Source organism: Tympanuchus pallidicinctus, unplaced genomic scaffold (assembly GCF_026119805.1).
Source record: "Tympanuchus pallidicinctus isolate F22 unplaced genomic scaffold, pur_lepc_1.0 scaffold16, whole genome shotgun sequence".
Taxonomy (NCBI): Eukaryota; Metazoa; Chordata; class Aves; order Galliformes; family Phasianidae; genus Tympanuchus; species Tympanuchus pallidicinctus.
Window position 1 is genome coordinate 33,613,885 of NW_026294679.1, and position 14,904 is coordinate 33,628,788.

Consider the following 14,904-nt stretch of genomic DNA (forward strand, 5'->3'; position numbering starts at 1 on the left):
AATTACTAATTACTTCAGCTAATTATCTCAGCTAATCTATATTACTAACCTTGATTCACCTGCAGATATTGACGCAGTGGATGCTAAATGATATACAGCGATATATGAACTAGAAAATATTTCCTAGTAAAATATATGGAATTACACGCATGTGTCATGCTTCCAACTCATGAGCTGTAAATAATTTTACCAAACGGAGAGGTTCTTGTTGCTTATAGTGGAGAACCTTGCCCTGATATTGCTGTAAAAACAGGCAATAAACACTGTTATCTCCTCGTTAGAAAACATAAACCTAACTTTCAGTTTTCAAACTCAGATTTTCAAAGCAAAAAAGCATAGAACAACCCAAGCAAATTATTTTAGGAAGGAGGATCTTCTCCCCATGCTTCTTCCACAAGGAAACTCATTTATCATTAACTTTCTTGTGTCTAACTTGCCTTGATTTTCCCATCCAAGTTTATTTGGTTCTGTACTTGTTTGTGCCTGCTCTATAATGTTGGCAATTCAGCACAGAAAAGAAGCTACGGTTTGAAGATTGCTCTTCAGTTCTTTATTCTCTATTGTCACATCAGCCCGGGTTCCCATAGAAACTGAGAGTAAAGAGTGAAAGTGTAAAATACAAATGAACAGGTCTAAGCTGACAGTGTTATGTTTTATTAGACGTATAAATATGAACAACAGGCACTGGGTCTGAGTGCTCTTGTAATAGAAAAGCTAGATAGTGCTCGGCCTGTCAAAGAAGAAGAAAGAATATAAATTGTAAAGACTGGAGTCAATGAGTGCTGACTATTAACAGGCTGATAACTGCTTTCTAGAATCAAATCACATTCTAGATGAGGCCATTGTGGCCTCAAAACTCATTCACAGCATTCATTTGCAGAACAACCAAAATGCTTGCAGCCCTCATCCTGAATTCCCTGGGCAAGCTAAATCATTACTGAATCTCATATATTTACCCTAGAGCTTAGCATTGCAGAAATGGAGCAACAAACACTAATTTCATGGATGTTTATGATGTTTTAAGTTGGATTTTATCATTTTAAATGAGCGTTGGTGTACAGAGCAAAGTTCTTCTTTGAATAACTGTTTCTGATTGTGCAAAGTGCTTTAATTATCTGCTATAGGAGTTTGCTTATTTTATAAGCAGCTCCCACAGTCATGCCAATAGCTTAGGGTAGGTTCTGGGGAACAGATTTTGCAAAACCAGCTCAAAAAATGATGTGCAGCCAGAGGAAACCCCTCTACGTTGGGTGATCCCAATGGAACACAGAGCTGAAAGCACACCCAAAATACCTCCCTGACATCAACCCCTGCAGTAACCTCCTGGCTTCCAAGCCATGTAAGCTGAGCCTCCAGCCCTGCTGGATCCATGTGGAAGCAGCCCAAGTGGCCCATCCAGGATACAGCTGTAGCCATCTGCCTGGCCTGACAGGCATTTTTCTAAACATGCTTTCAGGCAAAAAAATATTTGCACCTGTATACAAATACTTAATTCCCCTTATGAATGGCCCCAACACCTCATCTTGCTGCCTCCTAAGGGTGATGGCTGGTCTGAGCCCCAGCAGAAGTAATTGTACCAGTGTCTACTAAAAATGTTCAGCTTCTAAGTGCTTCACCCACTAAAAACTTCTGGGAAATTAGGAAAACTTTAAAATACCTCAGCTGAGTAAGAATTCTTTCTTCTTTTTTTTTTCCTTTCTTCTGCAATCCAACACGTGACATTCAACAATCATTATGTTGAAAAGGGAATTCATTATTTGTAGCTCCTACTGGCTTCTTGAGTGATATGGCCCCTGGCACACCCAGAGCTCAGCCTTTTCATGTGAGTCTCCTCTCTTAAAATGGCACAGGAGATGCTGCCCGTCAAACAAACATTTGAAATTTCTTCTCCACCCATGTTCAAAGCAATATTGCAGAATGCTTGAAGCCATTCAAAGAAGCTCATTATAAAAGGACCCTTCACTCAGGGGACTCCTAACTCATCCAAAAGCGTCACCAACTTTTATGCAACACATTAGGAAAAAGTGAGGAAACAGGACTGCTTGCTTCCAGCCTTTATGTGTTGTATTTCTCCCTTAAATATATTCTCAATTTCCAGGAGCACTAGGAGTTGGATTTTCTGGACAACGATAAAAACCTCCCTGCTTTAAACAAAAAAGGCATAGAGAAACGAAGGAAAATACCTTAATTTTGCCCTTATTTACTTCTTAAAAGTTTGCCTAAAGTAAGTTTTTAAAGGTTCTGGTTATTAAAGTTTTATTTTAGTTGATTGGAAGGAAAGTGCAATTGTATTTAATCTTAAGAGGACTTTGTGAAATGCTGAGCACAGTCCAGGGCCAGGGAGGCTGCTCCCAGTACTCAATCTTGGAGGACTTTACCCTTTGCAGAGGCTGCAACAATAAAAGTGAAAGCAATTCCTTTTTTTTTAAATGTCAGCTTCATCATTTAGCAAGGGTGCATTAGAAACAGTAATAATTTCATACAGGACTTTCTTTCCTGAGCTTTGAACTTTGGAGCTTTATTTTCTTGTTTCAATGATATCTTCCACAAGCAGGAGCTAATGCTTTGACTAAGCACTTGCTCGGTGCTTAACAAACATTTTTACAGCCAAACCTGACCCAGATACGAAATCTAACGATTCAATTTTTGCATTCTTATTAAAACAGCTTATCGGTTAAGCAGTCAGGTTGGTAATGAGATCATAAAGCATTTCTGAAATCTTGAAAAGATAAACTTAAGACCTTCATTTCCTTAAGTGTATGAAATCAGAAAGCATGCTAGAAAGCCAGGGAAATTTAAAGAGATGGCTCATTTTTCAAAGCATCCAAGTAACTAGCTTTTCTGTACAACCAGCATCTGTTGGGACTGACTGGCAACTTCCCTACACGTTATAAGAGCCACAGCCGACTGCTAGCACACTGCTTATTACCAGCTCCCAGAAGAAGCTCAAGTAATAAGAATATACTGTGCCATCAAAGATGAATGATAGCATTTTGGCACAGAAACTCGCTCTAAATGAAATAAGGAACAGCTATCCATTAAAAACCTCAGTTGCAAGAAATGCACCTTTATTAGAAAGCATCTTCCTAAAGCATGACAGATTAGGAGACACACCAAGTGCAGCAAATCTCCTGATTTAATTTGAACCTAGGGTCAGTACAAGGAGCCGAAAATGCACCTGCAGCTGTGCTGGGTGTGGGTGAAGGTACAGCACAGTCATTTACAGGAGATAATCAGCAGGCAGGCAAATCTTCTTCCTCACTCAGGAGCTGCAACTGCAAATCCACAAATGCTCCCTGAGCACAATTTGTTGAGATTGTATCAGACTAATCCCTTGTTTTGCTATCAACAAATTGTGTTGTTTGATGTGTTCAGCAGAGTGCCCTGAAAATCAGACCTGAAAATGAAATAGCAAAGCCTACAAGATATTAAAGACAGAGCACAAAAACGTTTTCATGTGATGGTGTGCTGAGCAGATAGAGCTAGAAATGCTTAATTCCCATTACTGAACATGAATTTCAGTACAGTTGTGAATGATGTCCTTTAAAGTTACATCAGAAATTTAATTATAATAGCCCTACTATAAACCTCCAAGTAGTTCTACATTAATGTCCAAAATAATGAGCAAGATCAGACTTTTTTCATCTCTCCAGAGGCTTGCAGAGACTCAGCTTTCTCACATATACTAAACTTCATTTTATCTGTATTTTTGACATTTTATCTTACTTGTACACATGAAAGAGCTGTGAGATGAGTTAAATCATGAGCTTTTCCTCTTGGTCTGTATTTTTTTATTATTATTATTTTTTTAAGGACACAATTTAAGTACTTAAAGCTCAGCACTTCCCAAATCATTTAATGGAGTATCCAGACAGGTACTGAGAAAAAATTATAGCAAATGCACTCGCAGTTGAATTTTGGTAGCCTGCAACATAGGTACTGCACTGCCAGTACTGCAATGGTCCACCATTTCTCATGCTCCCTAGATAAGGGTGAGACATGGGTGGAAATCTCAACTTGAGTGTGGGCTACGTTACACTGTAAGCTTTCTCCAGAAATTAATCTGAACCTTCAGGAAAACTGACTGTGTGTACTTTATAGGGAAGAAGGGTGAGAAAGAAGACAAAAGGTTTGTTTTGGTGTCTCTGCTGCAGGTGGGATGGAGGTGTCAGCAGTAACTTTGGAGTTAAGCTTGCATCGAGTTTTTCACCTAGAGCAGGATTAGATTTCTTCCATTTCACAGTTCAGTGGTTGAATTTCATTTTTAAATGTGACACAATTACTGTTCAGGGGTCAGCAGAATTTGCTATGCATTTTTGGGTACCATGCTTACCTTCCCAGGGAAAACAATATTAATTCATCTTCAAAAGAGCAGAGAGTGAAGTTCTGCATTTCTCCTCTCTCTTGTGTTTAAATAATTGCATACACCAAAATTTCAAAACTTTATAGCTGATCCTATTGCATCTCAGTCTGAACTTTCTTGTGTAAACAGGAAGAAAGTTCTTCATCTCCCTCAGTTCTGCCAGGAAATGTCAGCAGAGGGCAGATGGTGCTCTCCCTCCTCATTCCCCTCCCTGCAGCCCAGATCTCTTCCTCCCAAACCTCCCCCTGGTGCCTGGCTTCATGTTTCTTTCTTTCCTTACCATCTTTGTGTTCTGAAAGTGAGATATGTTCTGAAAGTGAGACAAATCCTGGTAGATCTCGTAAGTGTAAGTCAGGTATAGCCATGGACAACTGCACTAGTGGATGCCAAAAAAGTCAGAAATAATCCCACAACTACTCCTAGCAGTTCCAAAAACAGATGGTCCCTACAGAAGAAGAATCACAATTTTATTTATCACATATTTGACTCCATTCAAGCATCCACATGTTACTGACATCTCTCTGAAGAAAGTAGGGCTAAAATAGCCCATCTCCCCATGCCGTAACACTTGGAGAGCTACAGAGGTCATTTTTAGGACAGCTCAATAACATACTGAGCATCAAATGGAAACTACAATGACGTTTTCATGTTACCACTGCCTCTCCATTCTTTTATGGATTACCAAAGTTTCTGCTTAAAGCTCCCAAGACTACGTTACACAAATGGTCGTGCTAGGCTTAGTAAAGTATTCCCAGTGGTTTCAGAATAAAACATTTAGATACAAGCCAAAACGTTTCATATTTTTATAGACCTCCTTTCCTCCTCCATCTAGTGCCAGCAGGTACAACTTGAGCTGCTGAGTGTCTAGGTGCATTCACAGCAATATTCTTCTGTTTCCACTGGAATGAGAATCATAATCTTCAGAAAGCTTTCTGCTGCATTTTTATTTCATCATCTCTGAGCTCAGATGGGCTCTAATTTTATAAAACAAATGCAGTAGAATATTATAATAGCAGCCTTCTTCAAAAGTACTTCTTTGCTTTTTTTTGCTAAGGTTTCAATCTGCCATCTGACACAGCCCATTATCATATTGAAAGGTCAAGTTAGCAAGGAAGAAGCATATAGATTATTACCTAAATAAAAATGACCTGTTTTTAAAAGCTAATCTAATCTATCCCTTGTGAGAGACACAGTACATTACACAGTGCATTTTCTCCAGAGGAAAGCAGCCATAAAGTCTACTCAGCGCACATCTCTGCATGAGTAATGCCAGTCTGCAAGTAAATATCAATTCACAGCCAAAAAAGGTAACAGTTCAGCCATCTCCATTGCTTGCATGTAGGGATATCGCTCAGGATGATCTCAATTTCTGAGAACTTATTTTCTAACCAGATAACTATTTGCTGTGGTAATTGGGAAGAACTGATAGGTAGACATGGATGCAAACTGTCAGTGGATTCAATTACAAATTATTTAATGCCAAACTCTGCCATGTATAAAATTCTCCAGCAAGAAGAAAGGTCCCAAACACCAGAGGCCAAACACTGCTATGTAAAGGCAAAGTCACATTCTCAGTGGTTTCTTTTTTTGTTTCCCTTTTCTCAAAATAGAAAGAGTTATTTGAATTGTCTATAGAGCCTAAAAGAAATGATGGCAAGTTATGAGTGATTCTTTCCTCCCTTTCTGAATAACCATAGCCTTTTTTTCCCCCCACTGCGCCCAGCCAAGGCAAAAGCTAGTTCCCATATGGTCACTAATGCAGAAAACAATTGACACAGAGGGAGACGGAGCCAATTATTGCAGCCCTCTCTCCATCCAACTTCCGGAATGCTGGAAGCCAGAAAGTATTTTCTCTTGCAGAACAATAATCTAATCACACAACACTTCACTGATTCTGGAGGGCAATGGATTATTTCAGCAAAGTTTTCCAAAGCTGTGGACCAACAGAAAGTCAAGCCTTTTCTGAGTCATTCTCTTTAAACAGTAGCTTCCATTTTGGAACTTCTAACTGAAAAGTCTCACTTTTGTCAGGGGTTAAAATCCTTCTTGGCTCATCTTTCTAAAACATAAAGAAATCAAAAGAATCCTTTTATCACTCACACAAAATCCATGCATTGGCTATACTGACCAAACCACCACGTGCAGCAGTGCTTGCAGACCCAGCACCTGCATGTAAAACTTTCCCAACTTACCAGAACAGGAGGTGGCAGGCAGACAAGTTGTGTCCTGCCACAGCACATTTTTGGAGCTGAGCACCATTAGGGTCAACTCCAGCCTCACAGCATGCATGCAGGCATTGCCCACAGCTCACACCCTGATACTGCAAAGCACAGAAGAGTTGACGTCTGTGCTACAGGGACACCAACACGTGTCACCAGAGAGCTGCCTCACCTGCAGGCAAACACTGCAATGAGGGAATCACTGAATAGTCTTAGCTGCAAGGTGCATTGAAGCATCTCTCAGCCCAGATGAGGAGCACACTTCTGAAGCAATTCCTCAGCTTCCTTCCACACTAAGAAGAGAACTAGGCTCCCTTCAGGTGATGCCAGCCTGGAAGATGTGCTGCACCGCCCCGAGCACTGTTGAACAAGTATGAAGGAAGCAGACTTTGAAGTACTCCAAAGTAAAGCTCCACTGAAATGCACAGTCTGTGCTTGCCACCAACACTTCTTTTTTCTCTGTAAATCCATTCTTACCAATCTGTGCTATTCCTCGTACAGACCTAGTGCAATGAGCATGCAAATCCCATAGACAATCTCAACTACAAAAATAGCTCCCAGAGGAAACCTCATAAAGCAATAAATAAATAAATAAATAAATAGACAAAGGCTGCATAGGTAAGAAACATATACAGAGCTAGCAGTAGCCCTCCAAGATGCACCACTGAAGAAGAACACCAAATACCTGAAAATGCTTTCTCCCTCTAACATGCTGGAAGTCCTGAACAGTAGATGGCACCTGTGCATCAGCTACCAGGCCATGCAAGAGGCACCAGCAGGTTGCACCAGCCAAGCACACAGGTACTCACTGAGCCAAAAAGTCTTCCTAAATTGGCATGGCAGACAATGCTAGTGCTAAATGTATCCTACATATCACCATTTTGGAAGATGGGGCATCATGCCACCTTATCTACTTGGAAGCGTAAAGAGGTACCTGTATCTTTCTCATTAGAATAATGTCAGATTTACCTTTAAAGCTGGATGGAAGGGGAAAAGTGCCTAGAAAGTATGCATACAACATTAAAGAATATTAATAACGCTCTGCACTGAAACTAAGTCAACAAAAGGTTGAGATGCATTGGTATAAAAAATGTAATGAAATACAAAGGCTAAAAAGGACAGAAGGGATGAGTGCCCAAATAAAATAAAAGGTTTGGATGGAGCTGTTTTTAGAAAACAGAACAAATAAAGATGATGGCATCTAGGGCCAGAGCTGCTAGGAAAAGAAAAGGCCTCTGTATACCTACACAAAAGTCCCTGTTCCTTCAAGTCTCATAAAAAGATGACAAATTTGGCTGTGAGTATCAAATGTTTACCCTCAGGGTTGTCATGGAACTAGAATGAAAGAAAGCAAAAAGTGCAATCAAAATAGCCCATGTCTGCAGAGAGCCTGGAGCAATATCATGAAGGCACCAGTGTCTGGATTTCAATAGGGTATTAATTTCAAGCCCCGCTGCCACAGGAGATCAACATCAGCAGACAATTCTGGCTGTGATGGGAGAAGAGGAGCGTGGGGAACCTGGCCATCAAGGCAGACATGCTCTGCTTGGCAGAGCAATGCCCAGGCAGTTGCCAATATTCCTGGTGTGCTGATGAGGGGCGCCTTGCAGTTGTCCCCATTGCTTTCATGGCAGGGGCCTCTCCCTTGCCTCAGCTGTGTCAAGGACAAGTGGGACCAAGCCTGACTTCATCTGATGGCCATGTTAGTGTATAAAGGAGGGTGCAGGGATTAACCTCAGGAATTTTCTGGATGAGGAAGACTCAACAGAAAGGATTTGTTTGCTGGTCAGAGCAGCATTTGCTGAATTCTCACCTCACATGACACCAATAACTACAGTAGAAACCACCAGTTTCTTCTTGGATTTCTGAGTTGCACTAGTGACTCCATTTGGAATGAATCTACGCTTAGACGGGTCTGCTTGCTCAGGCATCTCTGTCCTGCCTCAAAAAACAATGAAGCTCTGCATACAGTGTGTGGTCCTCTTCTGAAACTCCTGCTTTCTCAGAACATGAACCAAGTTAAAAGCTTGCCTCTTGCCTTCACCTTGACACCAGCAGGAGTGTAGCTCTACTATTTATTAGTTGATGAATTTATTAACTTCTCTGAATAAATTGTAAGCAGAATATTAACTCTAGTGATTAAATCAAAGTTGTGCCCCACCCCTGAAGACACTGAAGGTTAGGCTGGATGGGGTTCTGAGCAACCTGATCTAGCTGAAGGTGTCCCTGTTCATTGCAGGGTAGTTGGACCAGATGGTCTTCAAAGGTCCCTTCCAACTCAAACATCAATCACTGATTTTATGAATAAAGAAACTGACCACAGAGAATGGATATAAGGGGAACTAATACACCCAAGATAGCAAAAAAAAAAAAAAAAAAAAAAAAACCAACAAAACAAAAACAAAACAAACAAACAAACAAAAAAAAAACAACAAAAAAAAGGAAAAAGTCCTTCTAAAATATAAAACTAAGAAGATATATCAGAAGGTACATTAAGCTAGAATTTCTATAGTCACATGAATTTAAGGCAACTCATAATACAGCACTGAAGATAACTCAGCTTGAGCACATGAGAAACTGAATGGCACTGCTTTCAGCAGTACGTCTGCTGTTCGCTTTGACAGCTACCATGTTTTCTGTGGATCTAGGAGCACACAAGCCACATCTCAGGGGTGGCTGAGAAAACAACAGATTGGAAAAAGATGAACTCAACAAGAAGCTGTTCTGCCCATTTGGAACTGGAGGATTTCTGCATGCATGGAAAGCTCCTCTGACCCTGTAACTTCTGCCAGCAACCTCTCAGACATGTCCCACACTGAGACCATAACTCTGCCCTGCAAAATTCTTGCCATCTTCTAAAACAGATATAAAATAAAATACAGTGCTACCAATTTAGTACTCATTTTTGCAATGAACACCTTGCCCAAGGCCTAAGTCCTACTTTAAGAACACAAACCCTTTATTGGATGTAGTCTACATTTGTGCTTTTGTAGATCAGGCATCTACAAATTAATAGGAATTTAACAACCATCTTGATTCTGACAGATTTATAAGAAAATATATTTGCTGCTGCTCTGTGGATTTTTTGAAAACTTGCTTTGTATTTCTTAAGTGGCAGAAATAGATGAAATGTTACACTGTTCACACATCAGTTCCGAATGTGACCACCACATCAACCAAAAGCAGGGTTTGACGCTGTGATGAAGTCTTAGAATGATGTCCTTTGCATTTACTCCGTGTGTTTATGCTTGCTGAACGTCTGACCTTTGTGTGGATCTACCTGACACATGGTGAATAAGGATACACAAAAAACTTCTCTCCATCCAAATGCCTTCTGTCACTGGCCATGTGAACACTGAAAATGAGATTCTAGCTACAAGAATTCAAAAACAGGAATTTATTTATTTATTTATTTATTTATTTATTTGAGTACCTGAATGTGCTTTATGTGCTGTTTTCTTTCATTTTGCAAACTTCTCAGAGAAGATAAGCTCTTGAAGGACAATTAGCTAAAGCTAATTAACAGCAGCTTGAAAAGTAATCCAGGTTAAAATTTCTGCCAAGTAGACTCTTCCCCCAGAGGAGTTTTATCTTGTGAGATATAGAAACAATAACATGAGGGATAAAACTTTGCAATGTATCTCACATCAGTCTTGGAGTAACTTTGCTATTATTTCCTATTCTATTAATCATTTTGTAGGCATGTACACGCTTTCAAGGGCCAAGCAAATGCAAATGTGGTATTGGACTAAAAACTGCCATATTGTTTTGGAAAAGCATTTCTTTTGTAATGTTTTTCAAGGCAGACAGCACTGATCCCTTCTGCTTCTCTAAAGACAAAAAGTCAATATGTGATAGTTAATAATATCACCATCCCCTACAGTATTGAGTGACACAATTCAAGCATTGGCCTCTAACTTCCAAGATGGCAGGAACAGTTGCTGACAAAATTAATCAATTCCTCCTTTGAGGAAACAACTCCTCTACCATCAGCAACCCTCTGCTTTTTTCTTTCATTTGGACAAAATAGTTGGCATTAGAAGAAAAGGACAGGGATAAAGGATGTAAAAGCTCAAAACTGTTGATTAACAGAATGAATGTAAAAGAACAAAATGTTGATTAATAAAATGAATTTTTGGTGAACTACTGGTGATGGGTGGATGGTTGGACTGAATGATCTTGTGGGTTTTTTCCAACCTTGCTGATTCTATGATTCCATGATGAATTTATCCAAAATAGGTCCAAAATTAGTCCTCCTAAAGGTAAGCTATAAAGTGTGCAGCAGATCCTGAAAGCTTTCCCTAAAAGTCACAAATCCAGCATGAAAAACACTCCATTACAACCTGCATACACAAACACTATGAAAATAAGACTACATGATACCGTATTAAAAATGCAGCTCAGAATTGAGAATGTGAGAATACAGATGATGAAATGGGAAATGGCAAGTTCTATTTGTAAATTTTGCTTAGTGCCAACGGATTCTGGCGTGATTCATTAAAGTGTCTGTGGTAACATCATCATCATATTAATACAATAAAAAAATCTCCAATTTCATTATCAATGCTTTCCAGAAGGAAATCACAATATCCCGAAGACTAACACTAAGAATAAAATCTGAAAAAAATAAAAGTGCTTAGAATCATAGTACTGCTCAGGTTGGAAGAGACCTTCAGGATCATCAAGTCCAACTGCAACCTAGCCGTACTACCTTGGAGTACTTAAGACAATCTCTCTGTAAATCACTTAGGTTAATTTTCAAATCAGTAACATTATTTTCAAGTTTGTAGCTGGTACTATCAGATTGTATGTATAGTAATGCACATCACATTTGTCTATAACACATGAAAGCTATTTATCCACTATGACAACATGCTGTCCATCTGAATTCATATTCTGTGCCCCAGTTATCTGTCTCTGGGACGGTAGAAGAGGCTGATAGCCTCCTCCCTTTTTCAATTAAGAGAAGGATTTTGGGGAACTTCAGCTTTTGAAAAAGAAACCTTAAAAGTCTGATTAAAAGTCTGATTAAAAGTCTGAGCCAGCAGTGCGCTCTGGCAGCTCGAAAGGCAAATGGGATCCTGGGCTCCATCAGGAGAGGGGTGGTCAGCAGGGAGAGGGAGGTGATTGTCCCTCTCTACTCGGCTCTTGTGAGGCCCCATCTGGAGTACTGTGTCCAGGTGTGGAGCCCTCAGTACAAGAAAGACATTAAGATTTTGGAAAGGGTCCAGAGGAGGGCAACTAAGATGATCAGGGGGCTGGAGCACCTCCCCTATGAGGACAGGCTGAGGGAGTTGGGCTTGTTCAGCCTGGAGAAGAGAAGGCTGCGGGGTGACCTCATTGCAGCCTATCAATACCTGAAGGGAACCTACACCCAGGAGGGGAGTAAACTCTTCAAAAGGGCTGACAATAGCAGGACTAGGGGAAATGGATCCAAGTTGAAGGAGGGAAGATTTAGGTTGGATGTTAGGGGGAAGTTCTTCACAAGGAGAGTGGTTAGGCCCTGGAACGGGCTGCCCAGGGAGGTTGTGGATGCCCCGTCCTTGGACGTGTTCAAGGCCAGGTTGGACGGGGTCCTGAGCAACCTGATCTGAATTTGTACGTTTGGTGGCCCTGCTAAGCAGGGGGGTTGGAACTACATGATCCTTGAGGTCCCTTCCAACCCGGGTGATTCTGTGATTCTGTGTGATTAGAGGCAGGTGAATAATGAAACCGTCAGGTGCCTTCTAGTACCCCACAACAAACAAAAACACGATTAAAAATGTATTTCAAGTATCAATCAAATATGATAATAAAATATAAAAAACCTTAATTTCCAAGTACTTTGCAAAATTAGTAAGTTTTGTCCAAGAAACTAAGTTTCTTGGGATGTATATTTGCTTTCTGAAGCAAACAATCAAACAGTTATTTTTAGTTAAATAATTGTTTAGGTTGTCTCCTCTTCTCTCTGTAGAAGTGTGAATACCTTTGCAATACTCTATTTCGGGCCTCTTTGCTTTAATGAGAAGTCTTCAGAGCAGTCTTAAATTTCGACCACTGATTGAAAGATGCTCATTCTCAGCATTTGATTTGGAGAAAACACCCAACCCCTTCACCCAACCCCTTCTTTAACGTGGTAAGAAGAAGAAAAAAAACAGCACAATCATTTTTTACATAGCAGCGTCAGTTAAGTCTTAAACGACTCTGGCTTTTGAATCTTACTGGTTTATACTCACCATCACTTGAATTGTAATATGTTCTTCTCTATAAGCTTTATTATTGATATAGAATCAACTGTAGACATACACAAATCTTTCATTTAAAAACCAGCTGTACATCAAGAATGAATTATGAGTGTTTTTTGGGGGGAATATATTAAAATCACAACACACTGCAGCTCACTCCTGAAACAAATGAGTATTTATAGCTAGGAATTCAGACAAATATATTGCTTCATGTCAAAATAACTATAGCATTCACTCAAAAATGACAAACTTGACTTACCATTCTTTGTCTCGGAAGAGGTTTTGACATTATGAAAATGTTTCAGAAAGACTGCAGCTCTCTAAAGAAAACTCATATAGAACAGCAATTTCCCTCATTACTTGCTGTTTTCAAGATCTGTAATTTCCCAGAAATACTTACTATCAGAAGAACAACTTTGTGATTTTTCTTTAAGGTGTGAGGCTTCTTTGGACTCACACAACATAGTGACTTTGGGACCACCCAGCTGGGCACCTGCCTGGGGACACTTGGCCCTTCCATACTCACAGAGAGCACCAGGGAGATACAATGAGGCTCATCCGGAAGGAAATTAAGAATAAACACTTCATTCACTGCTTGTTTGAGCTGTTTTACACTGCTATGTTGAGAAAATGCAAGTTTTTTGGAATTACAATATTCAGTATAAAGAAAACCATTAGAAAAAGAAAAATTAGGTGAAGATTCTATGCTGAACACAACAAGCTGGCACTTACTTTGCTTTTGCTTCTGCATCTTCATAGGCTTTATTGGAAACGTCATCTAGGCCACCAATCAGATGTTTGAAGGAGCTGTGAAAATAAAAAAATGTGCATTTTTGGTAAGAAAACAATGTCCATCTGCAGGGAGCCACACAAGCCAATGTTGCTCTTCAGCAGCAACCAGGGGGTGCCCCTTGATGACCCTAGATAATAACCATGAATGTCCAAACTTTTTTATCCATCTTTTTTAGAGACTGAACCCAATCCCTAACAAGTTTCACAGTAAATCTGGCATTGTCAATTTGGCTGATAAGTCCCATGATGTTGAAGTGCCACTATTGTACCGTGCTCTCCAACCAGAAACCCAAGAAATCCCTGTTTTTGAAGTGAGAGATAATCTTTACTTCAATACCTAAGCCTTCTCAGTGTAAGAGAAGCAGTAATCAAAAAACAGAAGGGAAAAATAAAAAGAGGGGAAAAAAAAAAACAACAAAAAAAGCAGAGAAGAAAAAGACAGCAAGGCAGAAAGATAAGCAAATAATCATAAGCTGGATTGCTTAACGAGATTTGGCTTTAATTAGGCTAAGCATTGAGTGAGAGAGGATGAAACAACAGGAGTGCCTGATACAATCAGCACTCCTGAGCCATTCCTGGTACAAGCTAGCAGTAGTTTGAGCAGTCCCCTAACACCATCCGCTGCCCCAGGGGAGGTGCAAAAGGCATAAACATATGGGAAAAAGACTTAGAAAATCTTTTTATATCGTGAGTGACTCAAACAAATGGACCCGATGACCAGTCAATCAACTAACAAGCATCGCTCCAGAGGAAAAACAATTAAAATGGTGACTGTTGTGTCTGTGTAAGAGATATTACACAGCGTCAGAAACTAAAAAAGGAATGCAAATTTGAATGTTTTAAATAATAACTGAAATCAATTAAAATCTGTAACTGAAAATTTGAGTGAAAATTATTCTTCCCTTCTACACTCTTGCATTATTTGCCAGTGCCCGTGTGTCTCGCATGTGGTGTGACTTTAGTTTAAAGAATGAACTTGCAAAATGAGGAAAGAGCTAAGCTAATTTGGAAGGATGAGCTGCTCCCAACTACAATGCCTTGTGACTAATCACAGCCCTAAGGCCACAAATTCAAAATGGAGGACCCTGCAGTTCTTTTCTATATGGTCCTGACCCTCCTGAGGTATAAACAGAAGAACAGAATCACTTTTTAATCAAAAAGTTTTTTAAAAATAACTTAAAAGTTGAAAAAAAAAACAGGAGAACAACATCTAGGGCCATATTTACACTCACAGAAGAAAGAAGAAAATACTTCACATTGTCCTGCCTTTTTAAAGAATTTCAGGACAAAAGAGAATTAATGCTTT

The 14,904-nt window shown here is 39.8% G+C and overlaps 1 protein-coding gene across 3 annotated transcripts in view; it reads right to left on the minus strand.

The window, feature by feature from the left end:
- The window catches only part of PRKG1 (protein kinase cGMP-dependent 1), a 400,374-nt gene that overhangs the window by 50,740 nt on the left and 334,730 nt on the right, over window positions 1–14,904 (minus strand). For all 3 annotated transcript variants that reach the window (XM_052677567.1, XM_052677566.1, XM_052677568.1), the window contains exon 9: window positions 13,539–13,613. In XM_052677567.1, coding sequence (XP_052533527.1) covers window positions 13,539–13,613 — 75 coding nt within the window. The remainder of the gene's footprint in view (window positions 1–13,538; window positions 13,614–14,904) is intronic.